Source organism: Chenopodium album, chromosome 21 (genome assembly GCF_948465745.1).
Source record: "Chenopodium album chromosome 21, dcCheAlbu1.1, whole genome shotgun sequence".
Taxonomy (NCBI): domain Eukaryota; kingdom Viridiplantae; phylum Streptophyta; class Magnoliopsida; order Caryophyllales; family Amaranthaceae; genus Chenopodium; species Chenopodium album.
The window spans coordinates 12678189-12695725 of record NC_137854.1 but is presented as its reverse complement, the minus strand read 5'-3'; the positions used below and the strand labels follow the sequence as shown (position 1 = coordinate 12695725).

Genomic DNA, 17537 nt, shown 5'->3' with positions numbered 1-17537 from the left:
AAAACGCTACAATTGGATTACGCCACCTAAGATTAGTTAACATGCCACGTAAGATTATAAATTATAGTTATATCCAATAAATAATTCAAGTGCCACATAAGCACAAATGACCAATGAGATTTTAATGGTTACATTAATTAAATACGAAATATTATCTTTTGAGATTAGAAATTTTATCTAATACTTTAAAACAAATACGGAGAAAATGATATATTACATACAACTAATAAATAACAAATGTAATCGCATAAATTAGAAATTAAAAAATATATTTTGAATTAATGATTTTATTTAACTATCCGATGAATGAGATAATATTTATTTCAATTAATAAATTCAAGTTCTATATACGTAAAATTTGAATAAGAATAATTTAAAACTTAACAAAATATTTTACCTTAAATTAATGTTAAAATAATAGAATAGAAAATAAAAACAAAAAATATTAAGAAATTACAAAAAAAATATACAAAATGATTTATTTTAAAACAGTGCATTGCACGGGCTTCATCTAGTAGTACCTATTTGTCGCCTACGTGACTCGACATTCGGCGAAAAACGAAAATATCAAGTGTTAATATCTCGTGGCCTGGCTGCGAGACGAGCTTTATATACTACCTCCATTTCTTATTAGGTAGTATTAATTAGGGCTGTGCACGGTGCGGTTTGGGTCTCAAACCGCACCAAACCGTAAAATTTCGGTTTGTGATTTTTTCAAACCGCACCAAACCGCAATTCTATACAAACCACACCAAACCGCACCGCAATATACGGTTTGGTGCGGTGCGGTTTGCGGTTTTTCCACAATTATCATCTTGTTTAGGTTATGTCATATCCTCTCTCTCAAGAAATTCTTCCTCATTAACATCTTCAGCAAGGGGAGTCCCCGTAGAACTTGGACTCCGTTGTATGTATGAGACGAACAAACTAGACCAAAAAAAAATTAATAAATTAGTTGCACAAAATTTAAAATTAAATAGACTATACACAGATTACTTACATAAAATCTATGACTATGTATAAAACGAACATGAATATGATAGATTTCTAAACAAAGATTTAATTTTTTTTTTAAAAAAAAAGTACTACTTACTTTAGATGTCTTTGTGAATCTTATAGTGGAGGCTGACAATTAGCAATATGATTGCATGTGGTGGTCGATTGTCTGAATTTATATGGTCTTGAATCTATTGATCTCTCAAAAATTAAGTTTTGAAGGAGAAAGAAAGTAGAAATTGATACAGAGACTTAGAGAGGAAGAAGAAAGAGGGAGTGGAGGGAGGAGATGAGAATTAGAGATAGATGTCGGCTACTAGAAACTTCATAATAAAATTAGTTACCCTAAAAAAATTTATGGTCTTTTATTTTTATATTTGTTTATAAAAATATATATTATAATATCGTAAAACGGTTTGCGGTGTGGTTTGGTTTGAAATTTTTTTGAAACCGCATCAAACCGCAAAACCGCGGTTTGGTCAAATTTGAAAACCGCACCGCAATTTTCAAACCGCACCAAACCGCAGCGGTTTGGTTTGCGGTTTAAACCGTACTCTGCACAGCCCTAGTATTAATGATATGATTTAATACTTGATAAGTGTGTCCTCAATAAGGTTTAACTCTAGCTGATTATGTGAAGAGGGTCCCCACTCAACGAAATTCCCTCCCGCCTTCCACAACAGATCTTCCTAACGAAGTTCGGACGAAATTTGGAACTTTATTTATTTATTAATTAAATAAATATATCATCACAAATTCTTCTTCTTTCTTTGTCTCCTGATTTGGGTAGATTATCATCAGTATTCTGCCAAATTCTATTCAGTTTTCACTCCTCTAACACCCAGATTCTCTTTCGTTTTTTTTCTGGGATTACATTCAAATTTAATTTAATTGAAATTTTGGATTTTTGGGAAGAAAGGATAGAGAAAGTGACAGCTACGCCAGTGGAGAACTAAAGATGACGCTGCAGTATAATGGGTTTTCAGGGCTTAAGACAAAAAGGGTATTTTTCCTTTTTTATTTTTTTGTTGGCATTTAATATCTGAAATTTCATGGTGAATTGGGGGTTTTAATTTCTGCAATACATTGATCATTTTAAGTTTTGGGTGATTAAATTTCTTGTGGGATTAGCTGATTTTTGTAGATTATTAGGAAACCAAGATTTAGATGCTCTTTGTTTATTGCCTGAAATAGATAGCTTTTTGATTGGATTATTTAAGGTTTTTTTGGCTGTCTAATTTGTGTTATTAAGTTGGCAATCTTTAGAACATTAGTGGGGGTTTAGTGGTTTATGCAATCGAAATCGATTTCGCCTGCTGAATCATCATAGTTGGCTGTATTGGGTTGTTAAAGTGAGGTATGGAATGAGCTGAGGTATTGGCTAACAACAATGAATTGCACCTTCTGTTTGTTGTTTCACTGGAAAAAAAAAACAAACCAAGAAAGAACAATTAAAGCAAACTAAAAGGTAAAAAACTGAATTATGGCAGTAATGAAGGAGATGGTACATTTTGGTAGTACTAGAAATGGGAATTTATGAGTATGGACTATAGAATAGTATTCCGTAATCGAGCATTTTTGTGATCATGACTTGTCTTGCTCCCTTATGACAATTGATGTCTATTCATACAGCATAGTGGGTAGCACTATGAGGTTCTACATAATTTTGACATAATCTTGGTTCAAATCCTGTTTTATGAAGTGAAGCTATTAATGTGGTTTAAACTCAAGTAACTTAGCTTACTGGTAATCTTTCTGCTAGGGAGAAGAAGAAAATGATTTTTTTTGACAAAAGAAGAAATGATTGATTCTGTTGTAATATATAATTGCTGTTTGCCTGCAGATTGTGTTCGAAGATGTTTTCAGTGTGCTTGATTCTGCGAGTCTTGAGCATCTGAAAGAACTAACTGCAAGGCGTAGAGTGATTGAGGAATCTGTAAATGCAACCAGCTTCATCACAGAAGCTACTGCAAGGGAGATGTCTGGAGGGCTGACTTCTCGTAGTCAACAGGTTAGTTATTCAATGTAATTGTCTTGCCTGGTATAGTGGTATGTAACGATCTCTATTGTGCTTTTTTCCCAAAATCTTCTCTTTTACCTTTAGATCTTGGCTTATCGATTGTTTATTAAGAAACTCAGCTAGTAATGTATATCGTCCATTCTATGTTCCACTTATAGCTTAATATGCAAACACATTGCTTCTGTCTTGATTCCCCATAAGAGAGGGTTTGTCTGTTGATAGTTTTAAACATTGTGCCTCCTAGTGCTTTCAAGCCACCTGCCTGTTGCTGTTTTTCTGGTAGACAACAGGTTTTTTGTTGGTATAACCTTCAACTTTCATTAACTTCCCTAAAGAGAAGATGCTTTTATTCTAATCAGAGAGGGGAAGGGTTTTTGGGGTGGGTGGAGGGAATTGAATTTGTTAGTTACCTTATGAGGCTTAAAACTGAACCAGGGCATGCAACACGTCCAGTTATCGCCTACGTCCTGGAGAGGCCTAGTATCTTCAAGTAGAGAACATCATATGTTAAGCCACTATCCTGTCAAAAACTAGTGCACCAACCTGCAGCTCTGAGCCTCTGACCTAGCTAACGCAAGCAACAGCAATACAACATTAACGAGCTAAGAATGAAAGACGTAGAGATATAAGCAAGTTTAATAGCTTACAGGCTTAAAGCAGCAGCTGCAAGCTGCAACATAACTCAAAAGGCAGCTAATTTCACCCTTCTGTCAAAATCAGCAACCTCCTTTATTTTTATTTTTTTTGGTCTGAAACCATATTTAATCTGAAGCACCTAATTACTTTTCTGATCCATCCCTACACAAAACTACAAAATAGCATCAAATATCCTTTGGTTCTGAATCCTGGTTGTTATCTTTTCTTGAAGGCAATCTGTCTTGCAATGAAATTTTCAGGCATTCTCCTTGTCTATAAATTCTTACATACCTAATACCTCTCTTCCTACTTGTCACGAACAAGTTCATTTGCTATCCGGCCTTTCTTTCCTCTACATTTCAACAACAGGTCAAGCCCAAGCCAGCTGGGAGATCCTAATCAGCACAAACACTACAAAAATACAAACTAAACTCATCTAACTAAAAAACATTTAAAGACTATGTGCTACAAGTCTTTGGTATATCCATGCATGGGACACACTCACTACCAGAAGCAAAATATATCCTCGGTAACCTATCTGCAGTATGCAGCTTCTGTAACAAAATAAATTAAGCTTTTCAATACATGAAGCAATGACTTCCCACCTTAAAACAATAAGAGCAATATTGTGGTTTCAGAATTTCTGCTTAAATCTCCTCCTTGAAGGATCTGTTCTACCTCAGAAGGAAGTGGTTGACTAAGCCTTTTTGTATAACAATAAACAAGGTTGAGAAATTCGTGCTTGCAATCCTACTCAATGTAATAGCAATCCTATGATCACAAACAAGCTTAAATATAACTTCAAAATAATTCCTAAATATTGCATCTTCAATATTAGATCAGGTGACAAACTGACAACCCGTATGGTAGCCCTAGGGTCTCAACTTAAACTACTTATATATACCTATGCTGCTATCAATAAAGATGCACAAATATGTAGAATACCTTTCACAGTAAAACTTCTATTCCATCTCTTGATAAATATCTTGCTTTTGATAGCAGAGCTCTCTTAATTATCTTTATTTACACAAACATAAATACAGAACCATGGCTTCAACAAGTCAAACACTTCCTTCAGCACTGCATTTTGGAGACATGTTTTCTCTTGTATAAAGACAAAGGCTTTGTGGCAGGTCCTAGATTTAAGTGAGGTTGTATATCAGGGGTATTATTACCTAAAAATGGCAAAAAATCTCTGTTGATCAAGATGAAGGAGAAGATGTGAAAAGATGCTATAGCAAGCACTGGCGGATCCACATTGATGCCCGGGGGGGCACGTGCTACCCCCACAAAAAAAGAAAAAAAAAATTGCTGAAAAAAGAGTCTTTATATCTATATAAATATTATAATCTGTAATTATAGTAAATACCTTCAGCATTGCTTCAGTGGTAAGGGATGGGTGAAGTGGGTTTAATTTGTTCCTGAAGTTCAAGGTTCGAGACCCCTCGACATCATTTTTTTTTTTTTTTTGCTTTTAACTCAAATGATTTTCCACTTTCCTCCTATTTAATTAAAACAAGGATAAACTATTACTATCTTTTCATGATAAATTTCTTTTTTCCGTTTTCACATTTTTTATAAACTGTCCTTATTAATATGAAATACTCTCTCCGTTATATTTTATGACATTCTTCTTATTTTCATTACATAATATTTATTTCATTTATTTGGCCATTATTAAATCTTGTTTATAAAAGTATGAAAATTTACACTGAAATGAATATAAAATATCATATTCCATCTGTGTTTAAATAAATGAAACGTTTTGACTTTTTGCACAATTCGTCTAATTCACTTTAGCTAATATTTGTGATTTATACATAACAATAAATATAGTCATGTGGGTACTTGTTGGAACCGTCAAATTTATTAATATTCAATTGTTATAAGTTTAATTATTAAAGTTATTTTCAGTCAAAGTTTTACGTTAGCATATGTGCACAAGGAAAAATTTATACCAAAGATTTCAGTATAACTTCATATGCAACTTTGACAAAAATAAAAAATACACAAGTGGAAAGTTTATAATAGTATAATCGATATCTACAATATAATTAAATAATTAGTTATAAAAAAAAACATTGTCAATATAAATGTTTAAATTTGATTGTTAATTATTATATGACTACACAATGCATTATATCCATATTTGGCTGATTATATTATGTTACGTTACAACAATGTTTTGCTTTTTCTTTTTCTTATTGTCTAGTGCTACCCCTAGTTCGGATTCCTGGATCCGCCACTGATAGCAAGTGCTTATATGCATATATGCATTTGAGCAGTTAGACACTTAGACTTATCCTTCAAATAATCAGTGAAGTCTCCTCAAAATAGAATTGGGTCACTCTCAAGGCTCAAGTCTTTATGAGTAATTTACTTGTATGGCAATATCCTGCAGAATATCTTCAAATGTTCTTTGTAAAATACAAATCACCATTCTGAATCGTACTTATCTTATCATCTGCTCCTTTTGAAACTTGCTTTTTCTGATGAGGAGAGGTAGGGAACTAGGGATAATTAATATAGGCTTGATGTTGGCTCTCTTGACACTTAAAACAACATTTTGAATTTTTCCAAAATTGGCATATCATTTCCTTTAGATGTTACAGAGATCAGCATAATGTTTTTATGTCCCTGTTACATAACAATTGAAACAATTTTAATTTAAATTAAAGGAAAATTGGCTTGTATGGCTTTTACTGGGATCTATTTGTTTGCACTTTGGCACAAGGTTTAAAAAATAATCAAGAGTCAAGACAAGATGCTATGGAAAATTGGATATTGATCTATGCTTTACTTGTTACCACCAAGTAAAAACTTTGCTTATTCATGAATAAACCTTGAAAGTCTTATTTATATTGAAGTGGCTAAGATTTTTGATAGTTGCTTGGTTTCTGTAGACATAGTCCATTTTCATGATAATTCGGTGACCATTCTTTACTTCCTGGTGTGGTGCTTGTCTCATTCTGATGGCTCTCTGATAATAACAAATTGCCTCTTAACAAAGAAATTTTTCAAATGTCTCAGGATATTCAGAAACTTGAACAGTATCTGCCACTGTTGGAGAACTTTATTGTCCAGGTTGATTCGATAAGTCGAAATAAGGATTTGTTGATCTTAGAGCTGAGAATACAGTGGAGTAGCACCCTTAGCTCTATGAAGTTTAGATTTGGCGGTCCCAAGTTTTTTCAAATAAATAGTTTGAAGTATGAACTTGGGATGGTTCTATTTCTTTATGGTTTGACTATCCGTGAGAGAGCCTTTGAAGTTTTTTCAGAAGGTTAGTACTTAATCAGCATAATCTTAATTCACCCGCTCATCAAAAAAATTTATTTATTCCCACATCTGAATAAAATTTGAGCTATATCATTATCATAGATATGCAGCAATCTGCCAGCCTTCTGAGAAAAGCAGCTGGAATCTACAAATATTTGAGTGCTGAAGTCCTGCCACTGTTGCAGTCTATCTTGCCTCCAGAGAAGCCACCAGAAACTACAACCAATGTCTCTTCTGCCATGAATAATATTTGCTTGGCAGAAGCTCAGGTATGTTCTATAGCCTCAGTGTATGTTAATTATTTCTGTCATCTTCATATGTATAATAGAGGAATTCACTTAGATATTACATTGTCAATACTTCTTCAGTCAGATGTGATTATAAAGTTTGATGATTTTTTTTTTTTTTTTTTCAATTTATAATCTATAGGCAATAGCCATAAGCATTGCAGAAAAGCAGGGATTGTCCAATGGTGCTCTAGCAAAATTGCACTATGGTGTTACACAGTTCTTAGATGAAGCAAGTTCTGTTCTGCAATCAGAACCTAAAGATATTTCTCGCAAATTTTTGGTAAGTGCATCATTTCATTTCTGCACCTACTAAGTAACCAAAGAGCTTAATTCTGAATGTATAACTGTGGCTTCTGTCCATATTGTATCCCGTTCTTCTTTCTTGAGCCATAGCTGCAATTTTGTTGTATGCAGGAGTTTATATATACTTGCAGTACTCTACATGAATTGAAAAGTTATAGACGCCTTGCTGAAAGCTACAAACAGTCTGAACAAATGGGAGTTGCCATTGGTCTTCTTAACTGTGGAATGAGTAAATCAAAGAACTTGCCTGGAGAACAGTCTTGGCGAGAAGCTTTTAAAAGTGAAGTTTACAAGATATCTGATATGCTAAAAAAGTACAATGATGAAAATGCATTTGTCTGGCAGCAAAAGATCCCACTAGATTATGAGCTGCCATCCTTGGAAGGTAGAACGGTAGTGACCACCACCCCTTACGAGCCTCAAAGATGGGAAAGAGAAATTGCTTTCAGCAGCTGAAAGCAAACCGAATTTACTTGTACAGTATCATTTATTGTGTAAAAAATATTGATTCACTTCGCTACTTGTGTATACCAGGCTTACCAGCTGAGCCTGGAGTTTTGTTTCAGAAAGGAGTTTTGTTCCTGTCTTGCTGAAGTCAATATTCATAAGGCTAGGACGGTAGGCTGTAAAGGCCAATGTAGGATTTGAGTGTAAATGATGATTTCAAAGCTGGAGCTGCTGTTCAGTGTCCATGCTGATTTTTTGTTGCATCTTGCAGGACTAAATACCAAGGCACAATTTAAACCTTTTCAAGAAAATTGCATCTTTCAGTTGTTAATTGATGTTTTAATTGCTTTGTTTACAAATTGATAATCCAACCAATCCATTTTTACTTAATTTGGTTTCCAATTTTAAGATTGAAAACAAATACAATAATGACATTAGCGAATAACCCCACAAGAGGATATTGTTCTTGTACTAGGATTACTTAACACTAAGATCAAAAGTTCCATTTTTTAAGCATTTGAACGTCAAGTTTTCAATATAGATAGGAGCAAGGGTCATTGAAATCCCATTGTATAATTTTACAGTACCTACTCGCCAAAATAACAAAGAAAGGAAAAAAAGCACCAAATCTTTTTATGTTTGTAGGTAAGGAGAATGCGCTCTATTAAATTGAAACCTCGCACAGGTCAATCCAACTCATATAACAATTCACTTGTAAAAGATCAACTACTTTGCTAATTTGTATAAAACCTATTTTTAATGTACAAAAATATAAAATAATCTTTATACACTACAAGATACAACCGGTTGTATGAAAAACACACGTGCTACCGCGAAACAGGATCCGAACGACGTAGTGCCAAGTGGATTTGTCAGCACCACCCTTTTCCTGAACAAGTCTCTCAAAATGAAGCCAGTCTATTACTCTCTTTACGCCTAATGATCCATCAATCATGGCTGCTCTTCGATGCACTTTCACACCATTCACTTCGTATCATCAAAAACCCTCTTTAACCCCTATACAATTCTCCTCCTTCATTCCCTTAACATCATCTTCATCTTCTTCAATATGCAATTACCCCAGAAATACGCTATTCAATCCATCTTCTCACAATCACAGGTATATTAATTTTCATCTTTTCTTAACATTCTAAAGTTGCCAGTTTTTAGGTTTTTATTGTTGCTCATAGAATTGCCATTTTTTATTTTGTTTAACTGTAAACAGGTTAGGAAGGGCTATATCTGCTCTTGTTTCAGAAGATAGTGCAACTGGGTCTTTATCTTCTTCAATTACTGATAATGGGTTCAAACTCACTTATCTTGAGGTGGGTTTTTCTATCTTTATTTATCTAATTAAGATTCAAATTAATTTTCTTTTAATTTATTTCCTAATTTATATTAAGCATCATAACTTTTAATTTTGTTTGAGATTGTAGAGGTATCACAACCACTTACCATAACCCAAGTTTGAGTAGTAGATTAAGGGGAAGAGTGATAATAAGCTTTCCATGAAATATACTATTGTATTTGTGTGTGACATTGATCATGGATATTTCTTTAGACTTTCTTCTATTTTCGTCATTCAATTTTAGTAAAGGTATAAGGGTATAATATGTCATAGATCATTACCGTTCTGTGAAATGTGATAACTTTTTCGGACATCCTGTTGTAGCGTATGTGACTATTGGGAGTAGTATACTTCGTATAGGGACTTTGGAGGGGAGATATACTACTTACCCCGTTTTATATTTGTTGACACAATTTGACTTCGGACACTATTTACATAACATACTTTGACTCCAATTTGTGATTTATACATGGGGAAAAAAAACTTAGTCATATATAGGGTCATATTAAATTTATTTTAATGTATATTGTTCCAGAGATAAACTTTATAATTCTATCCTTTAAATAATGGTAGAAATTGAAATTTAAAATTGCACATTGGCAAATGTGTCTAAAGAAATGTGTCAACTAGAATAAACGGAGGAAGATTTGTTATTGAATATTGTTGAGTAGAATTGTTGATTAAGGTCACCATTTAATTTTTTTATATTATTTGTGTTTGTTATATTTCTCCTATGTTCCCAGAATTCCATTATAGTGAATATAACGTGGTATTGATAACTATTTGAATGTATGGGATGTGGCAACTAGAAAGCTTATCCTATCCCTCTCTAGTGTTTTTATGGATAGTTTGATTTATTATTGTTTGGTGGGTTTTATAGGGAAATAGCTGGTTGTGGGAAGTAGGTAATGTGAAGCTATTGGTGGATCCAATTTTGGTGGGTAGTTTGGATTTTGGCATTCCATGGCTTTATGATGCTACTAAGAAATTCTTGAAGAACTTTCAGGTATTGTGCTTCTGGATCTTGTTATTCAACTGCTGATGCTTAATCAGTTTATAGTCAGAATTTGTTGTTTCTCCTCCTACCTCTGCAGCTTAGCTGTTTAATGACCTTGACTCTGTTCTGCAGCTTAGTGATATTCCTGAAGTGGACTGTCTAGTAATCACACAAAGTCTGGATGATCATTGCCATTTAAAGACCTTGAAGCCACTCTCTGCAAAGTTCCCTAATTTAAAAGTAGTTGCAACTCCTAATGCCAAGGCGATGCTGGATTCTCTTTTCAGCAAGGTATTTATGTGTATATTCTCTTTCCTGCTTTAGAAATGAGGGTTGTATGCTTTTCCTAATTGCATTGGCTAGGAGATATAGACAGTTAGACACATAGATATCAGGGACAATTGTAGAAACTGCTGACGAACCAAAGCCTCTTCATCTCTCAAGTATTGACTTAAATTATTTAATTTGGTCATTGGACAGCTTCAGTCAATAAGTATAGGCATGTGAAGCATACTACAAGATTAATAGATTTTTTTTTTTTTTTTTTTTTGAAAACACAAGATTAATAGATCACTATGGGTTATGACATACATAAACAAACTCTCAGACTGCTTAGACCTTTAGTGAGAACCAACTCAATTTATACTCCCATTGAAAGGCACATATACACTTTTAACTTCTTATTGTAAATACACTTTTAAATAGTATGAAGACCTCCTTGAAAATATATGCATTTTGCAATGAAAGTTACCTGCCTTGGTACTTTGGTAGTAAAAGCTCCTGTTTGGATGTTGTAGTCCATGTCCAATCTTGTAAAGTTACTGGCAGATTAAGCTTTGGATATTTTTGACCAATCCATGCTTACTTATTTTTCAAAGGTACAAAGTCTCCCAACTTGATAGCTCTCACTTTTGATTCAAATTTATAGGATGAAACAAGATTTGCCTGGCTGCTTGGCTCTAGGATAGTGTTCATTTAATGTAGTCCATGCTAAAATTTACCTCATCTTTGTAATTATATTTGAAGTTAGGCTTTGGGATAGGGACTTGTAAGAGTTGTAACAATTTCATTTTATTTTAATTATATGTAGTATTTCTAATAAAGTTTACAAGCCTACGAGCCAAATTCAGTTTTATGTTCATTTTAGTAATCGAACTCTATATCAAATACAATTCTGGTTCATTCACAAAACAAGTCTAGCCGGACCGAAATGAGTCCAAACTGTTTACAAGCTGCTGTGATTATACCCACCCCTACTTCCGAGCTTTAAAACAATGGTAACATTGAGATGCTTTACTTCCTAGATTCCCTCAAATGTATTCCCTCCACCCCATAATAGTGCCCTATTTTTTCGGCACATAGTATTCTGTGATAAGATATGGTGTGGTTATCAATTGCTATGTTGGTGAAATATTAGGTATGATGAAAGATAGTGGGGTAACCTTTCATTGAATACGAAAGAGTAGGACCTAACTTTTAGTTTTGGGAAAAAAGAAGTATCTGTAACATAGTAGGCCCTTGTCAAAAATATAAAGGGGTAATTTAACTCACCCTCCTTTGTTCTTCTTCCAGTTCTTGAAATTTCTAGTAACCTTGCTCTGGTCACAAAGTTTCTTGAAGTAACCAACAGCACTTTCTCAGGCCTGTAATTCTTAGGAATAGTAGAGTCCACTAGGTTAGCTTTAACAGAAAGTGTATTTTGAGAAGAGTTCTAATCATCTGATCATAACTTTCTTGACTTTCATGTTGATCTTCTAGGTCCTTACATTTGATATTTTAAGGTGATTAGCCTGACTTTTGTGTGCAGTGCTTCACATGTAAACGTACTAAGCTCATTTAGGAAGTGAACTTCTCGTATTCTTGAACTTGCTCCTGCATGATTTTTTGTCGCTCACCTTTTGGGTCTGTATCCAACTAGGCACCTTGTCTTCCCTGGATCATCATTGCATGCTCTGTCTCCCACAATAAATTGGCAGATTTGTTGATGGAAATAGATCAAACACAAGATTATTGATATGGCTGAATAGGTGACCTTTTCATCATCTTGATCTTTTCCTTGTACTTGTTTATTTTCTCAGCATTAGCAAAGCTGCCTCTAATGAAAGTGCAAACCATCGTAAGGGCAGGAGACCAGGAGTTGGATGTTAGATAAGTCCTTGAATAGTATATATAAAGTAGTTGATTGGCTAGATGGAAGTAATAATTACTAGGAAGTTTCAATGTCCGTAAAAATTATCTTCCTAGGAAATGGCAAGACTTGTTTGGTTGCATATGGGAATTTCCACTTCCAATGGAAAATTCACTTACCTTGGGGACTAGATAAGAAAATTCTCCATTTTGTTGGAAGTGGAAGTTCCAATCCTATGAAATTGCCAACCAAACAAGTTCACATAAATTTACTTCCTAGGAAAATCCACTTTCCATGCTTTGTGTGTCAACCAAACAAGTAGATAGTCCATCCCTAATAACTCATTCGAATAAGGTTAATAATTTGTGTGAGTAGTTGGTGTCATCAAGAGGCTCGAGTTTGGAAATATTAAGGTCTTGTAGATAGAAAGATTCACACCACACACCATAGCAACACATGAGACTACCCACCTCTATCCTAATCTACAGTAGGAGCACTTCAATATTATCATTTATATACGATTACATTTGATATAAGTTAAACTAAGTAAATTGGATTTTCTTCTTCCCTGTATGACAAATGTCTAAGAGGTGGAAAAGGGGTTACACGGATCAAGGTCAGATCAAATCTCTTCTGTATGTGTCATATGTGGGTGATGAGACATGAAGTTTGTTTCAGGTCGATTTAAGTCATATTCAGTTCGTGTACATAGTCAATTAGCTTGTTACATTGTTATGATAAATAAATTGATGTTAATCATGTTAGTTTTGGGGTTGAGTCAAGTAAGTATTTGCTTCATACTATAGTATCTTTGGTGTGTGTTCATCAACCAAGTTTTAGCTTCTTTTCATATGCTTCAGCTCTTAAGGTATGTCTCTTAAGGTATATCCTTTATCCTTGTCAATCCCCACAATTTTTTTTTTCTTGTGTCTTGATTTCAGGTGACATATCTCGAACCAGGTGAAAGCACAGAAATTGAGGGGAAGAATGGTTCAAAAGTTGGAATTTGTGCCACTGCAGGGCCAGTTCTTGGTCCACCTTGGCAGCGGCCTGAGAATGGGTATGGATCATACAGCATGCAACTGATTATACATTTCAAATAGAATAATGTTTAAGCTTTGAAATTTTCCGTTTCAGAATATTTGTATTTTCAACCTATCTTTAACAGTGCAAATAACTAAATTTCTGGCAGATACATTATATCTTCATCTGAAGGCCAGCTGACACTTTACTATGAACCTCACTGTGTCTACAATGAGGAATCCTTGAAGAATGGGCAGGCAGATATTGTCATTACACCAGTCATAAAGCAGCTTCTACCAAAATTTACACTTGTTTCTGGGCAAGAAGACGCAGTTAAACTTGCAAAGTTATTACGTGCCAAGTATATGCTTATTGACTTGTCTCTTCATCGGTTTATTGAATTTACTGTTTCATGCATTCTCAAATTTCCATTTGTTATGATTGAAGGTTTGTTGTTCCAATGAAGAATGGAGACCTTGAAAGCAAAGGGCTTCTTTCAAGTTTAATTCAATCTGAAGGAACCATGGAATCTTTTAAGGTTTGGGTTCTTCTCTTACTTTTCAGATTTTGTTGCTAATATGAAGCAGCACTTGTATTTGCTCTCAATTTTAAACTGAACGAATGTACTGCTTAGCTGCAATTGCTTTTCATAAGTCTTCTTTGTTTTAGTTTCCAGTAACTGTAACAAAGAGCCTTGCTTCAGAGTTACTTACATTCGATTTGCGTCAGAAAATTTTTGGCTCCCATACATGCATTTTCCATCAATTAGGTAGCACAAACAAAGGTGGTCTGAAATTATTATAAGGAATTTTGAATTTTTGTGAATAAATTCATAATTGGATTGAAAGGCATGCAACTCCTCTTGTGATGATGAATAACAATTAGTAGAATATCCTGCATGTCATCAATAATTTTTTTACTTTTGGTTGACATGATTTAGTTTTACTTGTAAGGTTATAGGACACGCTAAAGCACAGACTATCAGTTAATTATCTGTCTGGGCACTTATCAGAATTGAAATCAGCCTGGTCATTTTGGTTTCGGAGGAGAGGAGGAATTCTCGCTTCATAGACAAACCTTCACATTTAGTTTACTCAGTTTGTCACCTGTTGTGAAGTGGTACATTACAAGATGAAAAGTAGCTTTTCCTAGAGAAAGAATGTTGGTCTAGCTGTTGTGAGGATACTGATTTTAAAAAGTTATAATGTTATGATTGTCGTAGCCGAATTTTTGTCAAAATTCTAAACCTGAGGCCACAATTCTTTGATAAAAATGAAATCCAACTGATCAATTAGAAATTTTGATCTATATTATTGATAAACTGAAAGCCAAATACTTCGTATTCTGAAAGAACATGCGTTTAATTCATAATGTTTATCCACCTCTCTTGTTTGGGAAGTTTTGAAATGAATGTAATAATTTTAATTAATATTCATAATCTTTGTGAATGTTGTTGATTTTTTTTAGTCAATTAAGATAGACATAACTGGACAAAATAAGAGAGAAGGTATTTCCTTTCTCTTGTTAAGATATGTATTTCTTTGTTTTTCTATGACATAGTTATTCAACCCTAAAAAGTGGAGAAGGAGATAAAGTTAAAATGGGCTAATCTGCATATTTTGCAGTATGAAAATATATTTTATTTGATGCATTTTTTTAAGGGTTAAGAAACAAGATAACTGGTGGCACTTGTCAGTTAAACCTGAAATTGCTTTATGTGCCTAATCAAGTGATTCAAAGTTCAAACCTTCCATTATCCAAAGTTGTGGACCTAGTTTGACATTCATGAATTTGCAGCACATTAGATAAATAGAGGAGCTTTTTTTTTTTTTTTTTTTTGTTAATTCTGGGGTTTGTTTGGTGCATTAGTTAGAATCGCATTGTCTTCCTTCGGCTATTCAGTGTTATATTGATAGATTTAATTTTCAATTGCTACCTGCTTTTGTCAAAGAACTCCTCCAGGGTTCCTAACGTGGTATTAAATAATCTAATTCGAACAAAATCTAGATGTAACTACATAGTTGCTGTTTTTGTTGCAAATAGGTGCTTGTAAATTTAGTCAAATGCCCACACTTTGAGACTCGTGGATTGGCTGTACCATCAATTTAGCTACAATACTTTGTTTTCATTGCATATATTTTCTTAGTTTGTCTAATGACATGAGGATTTACTCCTCTCTATGTTTCCAGTCCATCAGTAAACTGGTATCTTTCCTGTTAATTTTGTACGTCTCGCATTTCATTTCAAACTATTCAATATATCTCAACATGATATTAAGTTGGGAATTTATGTGAAAACCACGAGTGTTGTTATTACATGTAAATACGTAGTCGGTAGTAGTGTAAAATTCGACAGTATAACTTAGCTTGTTATTCTGGCCCTTATGACTCAGAAGTACTGATAAATTCTTCCTATCAAGGCCTAGATCAGTTGATGTGCTATGTATAGCAGAAGACTAGATAGCATACCGTTTGAAAAAAATGTGACTTTATGAATGAAACAAAACTAAGTATATGCTTTGAGGTTCAATTTATTGAGCCTGTTCAGTGTTCATGCTGTTATCTTCAACGAGGAACTGATGGAATATTTTCTATTGAATCCAGGAGCTTTTATCAAAGGAGTTGCCTGATGCAAAGGTGCTCGAGCCAACTCCAGGTGTTCCATTAGAGATACCTGCAGTATGAGTATCTGCACACAGGGATACTGTAAATCAGTAGATTATACAGGAGAAAGGAATGCTGTAGAAAAATTTAGCTCATATTGTTATTTGTACATCATTACACATTTACATTACAAAGTAAGCCCCTGATTATTAAACTTGGGATCAAGAGCTAATAGGGGCAAACTAGATCTTAAACTCAGGAACATGATGTAAATTCTCTCAAAAGCACATAAAGTTCAGAGTAGATTTCAGTAACATCCAAGGATGCGAATACTTCCTCTCTCCCCCAAATATTGCATAGATCTAACAAGATTTCACGTAACTACATTTTTTTTCTTATATGTACAGCAAGTTACGATATGTTATTGAAGAAAAGTGAGTAAATAGTGTTAAAATCACAAATAGTGCAATATTTAGAGAACGAAAGAAGTATATCTTTTATACATAATCGGTAACATAATGCAAATCATGTCGTCAAAAGTCAATTGTATAACCTAGTTATCCAACCATTGTGTTTAATTTTGATATAGTCATTGGTAGACAAAGTAAAGAACAAAAAGATGTAATTATCATGGAGTATGAGGATAAAATCGTAAAATGAATCAAATAAAGCATATCTTATTTAAGTTAAAGTATGAAATGTTTAAACACTTTGTATGCAAACAATTGTAAGAGTATGAAATGTTTAGCTTATACAAAGAAGATACAAGTGCTATGATTATGGCTTGGTACAATATAACAAAATTAAATGCAATCTCTTACCTACACAATTACTGCTATGCATGTGAATCTACAACTACTACACCCTTATTTTGTAGCCATTTCAATTCAATCATTTAGGCAATGACCTATAATAATCATGTATTCATTTTTTTCAAAGGATGTATAGTAGACATGAACACATGAAGAGACATGATGCTTTCATTGCATCCATACCTCTTGACACAACCTTTTTCAATAGGGTCGATGTAATATCTCTTGTAATCTCGATCTTGCTTTAAAGTATCAGGGTTTTTAAGACAACAATCATAAAGAATTGAAATGAACACGATTCAAAACCTACAACTAATCCGTCAACAAAAGAAACGTGCCACAGTATGATTTGGGGAACAAAGTAAACCAAACTACAATTAATATCTAAAAAAATAGTGAAGTTAGAGTTTAATATCAACAAATACAGATGTTAGCTAATATAGTTTGTTACTCCACAAAATTTTAAAAGGTAACAAGTACTTATTCAGTACTTTGAAAATAAATCTCGTCTATATGTTCATTGTAGCTGTCTGAACAACAGCACGAAAATATATTGAGGCCAACCCCTGGAGCCAGCTCTTTTGAAGAGGTGGCTAGGGTTATTAATTTTAGAGACAACAAAAGAGGGTAGGCTTTCCCATTTAGATGGCTATAC

General features: G+C 33.8%; 2 protein-coding genes across 3 annotated transcripts; both read left to right on the top strand.

Moving 5' to 3' along the window:
* Nucleotides 1-1754: 1754 nt before the first annotated feature.
* On the top strand, nt 1755-8282 carry LOC145601996 (uncharacterized). 2 transcript variants are annotated; one of them, XM_081658103.1, is made up of 6 exons: nt 1755-1999; nt 2840-3007; nt 6683-6935; nt 7034-7200; nt 7361-7501; nt 7636-8282. In XM_081658103.1, the coding sequence occupies exons 1-6, from the start codon at nt 1955-1957 to the stop codon at nt 7978-7980; spliced, it is 1119 nt and encodes a 372-aa protein (XP_081514229.1). In that variant the 5' UTR covers nt 1755-1954; the 3' UTR covers nt 7981-8282. The 2 variants fall into 2 exon arrangements, with proteins under 2 accessions (XP_081514229.1, XP_081514231.1); XM_081658105.1 differs by lacking the exon at nt 1755-1999 and adding an exon at nt 2305-2370.
* Nucleotides 8283-8894: 612 nt separating this feature from the next.
* LOC145602377 (uncharacterized) lies at nt 8895-16402 on the top strand. The gene is made up of 8 exons (XM_081658572.1): nt 8895-9091; nt 9197-9296; nt 10200-10325; nt 10449-10607; nt 13386-13504; nt 13637-13828; nt 13915-14005; nt 16071-16402. Exons 1-8 carry the CDS (start codon nt 8925-8927, stop codon nt 16149-16151), a joined length of 1035 nt encoding a protein of 344 aa, XP_081514698.1. The 5' UTR covers nt 8895-8924; the 3' UTR covers nt 16152-16402.
* Nucleotides 16403-17537: the final 1135 nt, after the last annotated feature.

Bases quoted from the DNA above. Each gene is read 5' to 3' on its own strand.
- LOC145601996 (XM_081658103.1), top strand. From the start codon at position 1,955: ATGACGCTGCAGTATAATGGGTTTTCAGGGCTTAAGACAAAAAGG. The intron at 6,936-7,033 runs GTTAGTACTTAA...TCATTATCATAG, and splicing joins CTTTGAAGTTTTTTCAGAAG to ATATGCAGCAATCTGCCAGC. The intron at 7,502-7,635 runs GTAAGTGCATCA...TGTTGTATGCAG, and splicing joins ATATTTCTCGCAAATTTTTG to GAGTTTATATATACTTGCAG.
- LOC145602377 (XM_081658572.1), top strand. From the start codon at position 8,925: ATGGCTGCTCTTCGATGCACTTTCACACCATTCACTTCGTATCATCAA. The intron at 9,092-9,196 runs GTATATTAATTT...AACTGTAAACAG, and splicing joins CCATCTTCTCACAATCACAG to GTTAGGAAGGGCTATATCTG. The intron at 10,326-10,448 runs GTATTGTGCTTC...TCTGTTCTGCAG, and splicing joins AATTCTTGAAGAACTTTCAG to CTTAGTGATATTCCTGAAGT.